The sequence below is a fragment of the Octodon degus genome, unplaced genomic scaffold (genome assembly GCF_000260255.1).
Source record: "Octodon degus isolate 3935 unplaced genomic scaffold, OctDeg1.0 scaffold00045, whole genome shotgun sequence".
Lineage (NCBI taxonomy): Eukaryota > Metazoa > Chordata > Mammalia > Rodentia > Octodontidae > Octodon > Octodon degus.
Genome location: NW_004524621.1, coordinates 6,121,385 through 6,123,726, shown reverse-complemented (window position 1 = coordinate 6,123,726; position 2,342 = coordinate 6,121,385). Strand labels below are relative to the sequence as shown.

At 57.3% G+C, this 2,342-nt stretch overlaps 1 protein-coding gene across 1 annotated transcript; it reads right to left on the bottom strand.

Moving 5' to 3' along the window:
- Window positions 1-1,351: 1,351 nt before the first annotated feature.
- On the bottom strand, window positions 1,352-1,999 carry LOC105742262 (keratin-associated protein 10-8-like). Its single transcript, XM_012514875.1, has one exon. The coding sequence runs from the start codon at window positions 1,997-1,999 to the stop codon at window positions 1,352-1,354; it is 648 nt and encodes a 215-aa protein (XP_012370329.1).
- Between the last annotated feature and the right edge of the window lie 343 nt (window positions 2,000-2,342).

Genomic DNA, 2,342 nt, shown 5'->3' with positions numbered 1-2,342 from the left:
AGCTCCTCCTGTGTGGTTGCTAAGCCAATGAGAACCCAAATGGTATCTTTTATCAGATGAACCACCCATGAGAGCTTCACATTTGTGAAGCTGAGCCCCAAGCCACCTGCCAGTGGGGTTGGTGACAAAGTTGGGTTTCTCATGGGTTGCACGCCCCTGGCCTCCCAGAAGCCTCCTGCTACACCAAGAGCAGAGCTGGCCAGGGAGAAGTTGGGTGGGCAGAGGCTTACCAGAGGCTCCAGAACTCTGCAGCACAGTCTGGCCTCTCAAGTTGTTCTTAACTCTGTCCAGTGCCCAGGGTGCAGGGCTGTGTGGCTGATGGCCTGTGTGCCTGGGTGCAAGCAGTCCTTTCCCTTCTTCCTAGAACCAGGTCGTCAGTGGGGCAGAAACTGGGCATGTGCCATCTCCTACCCTGAAGCCATTGAGCTCCCATGCTAGCAGCAAGAATGGGGACGGGGCTCCTCCTGCAGTCCTAGCACTTCTTTATTCCAGACATGATTCTCAGAGGCTTCTTAAAACATTGTGATGTCTCCTGTTCTGGCCTCTCCATGTGGCCCCAGTGGTCACAGAATCACAACATCCTCACTGATGTAACAGCCACACAAACAGAAAGTGCACAGCCAGTCTCATTACTTAGACCTGGCAGGACTCAGAGAGGCCGGGGGAGATAGAGCTCATGCGGTGTGGATACAGAGGCCTGGCCTCCACTGTCCTTGCAGCTCCCCATACCAGTGGTGTCAGCACAGCCCATGGGAAGATTTCAGGCAATTCACATGCATCCTACTGGAGTGGGTGCTGCTCATAGTTGGCAGGCAGCATGTGGAGATGGGGAGTTACAAAGGCAAAGTGACTAGAACTGTGATGTGAACAATGGCAAAGACACAGTGACCTCAGAGGGGCAAAAGCCAGCAAAGCTCACCTGCACGCTCTTCTCAATCAGTCCAAATTGAGAAGCTGTGCTGGCCTGGGCACGGGGTGGCACAGAGGACTCTGAGGAAGCAGAGCACAGTGCGTAAAGGAGGAAAATGTGGCCACATAGTCCAGCTGGAGATGCAGCGTGGTACCAGAGTCAGGGCCAGGTCAGCCAAGGGCCTTTATTGATCAGTTTGTTCAAATGCACAGAGAGGTGAGTGAAGAAGGAAGGGCACTGAGTCCACAGAGCATTTAGAAGCCCTTACAAGGGCAGCAGCACTGAGCACAGACCTTTAGCCTCTCAGGATCCTTCAGCCCGCAGCATGCTGGACAAGCAACACCAGGACGTGGTCTAAATGTGGGAGCAGTGCAGGCATGGCTGACAGTTTCTGGGTAGACTTCAGCCCACTGGCCTTGGGGGACAAGGCTGATTAGCAAATCAGCAGCAGGACTTCTGGCCCAAGGAGAGGCCACAGCAGGCTGGGCGGGGGCAGGCAGGGCGGCAGAGCAGGGAGACACAGGAGGCCGGGCGGCAGCAGCTGGGCTGACAAGAGGAGGCACAGCAGGAGGAGGCAGGCATACAGCAGGCAGGTCTGCACACAGGGCGGCAAAGCAGGGACACAGAAGAGCAGGAAGGTGTGCAACAGTCAGGCTTGCAGCAGACGGGCACACAGCAGTATGACTGGCAGGGGGAGCAGGAGCAGCAAGCAGGCTGGCAGCTAGACTGCTGGCAGCAGGAGGAGGCCCCAGAGCAGACGGATGTGGAGCAGACAGGTGTGCAGCAGACAGGTGTGCAGCAGACAGGTGTGCAGCAGGCAAGCGTGCAGCAGGCAGGCGTGCAGCAGGCAGGTGTGCAGCATGATGGCTGGCAGGGGGAGCAGGAGCAGCAAGCTGGCTGGCAGCATAGGCTGGGTTCACAACTCACTGGGGTACAGACTAGGCTCAGGCAGGGAGCTGGGGCACAGCAGCTGGGCTGGCAGCAACTAGGGGCACAGCAGGAGGGCTCACAGCAGCTCTCTGGGCAGTCGTCCACCTGCCAAGGCTCAGTGCAAGTGCTGGAACAGACGGACATGGTGGAGGTGGCCATGGAAGGGTTGGGGCAGGAAAGTAGGTAAGTGAGTGAGTGTGAGTGTGAGTGTGAAGGAGTGTGGGAAGCACGAGTCTCTGGGGCTTTTATCCTCCTCCCTGGTGGCACTGTCTGTGCTTGTTCAGCCCCACAACTTCCTCCTTCCCTGTTGGTGTTCTCAGCTGCTTCCTGCAGGCAAACAGCAATGGTGACTCTGCTGCCTGTGTCATGGCTCAGATAACAGCCCCAGAGGGGACTGGCATCCTAACTTGTTGTGTCTCAGAGGGCAAAGCAGGGGAAGCTGTGGGACCTGTGAGTTTCTACACAGTGCTCTCAGGTCAGGGCCACCCATGGCTGTGGGCAC

What these genes read in the sequence shown, in the direction of transcription:
- LOC105742262 (XM_012514875.1), bottom strand. Translation starts at nt 1,999, where the DNA reads ATGGCCACCTCCACCATGTCCGTCTGTTCCAGCACTTGCACTGAGCCT.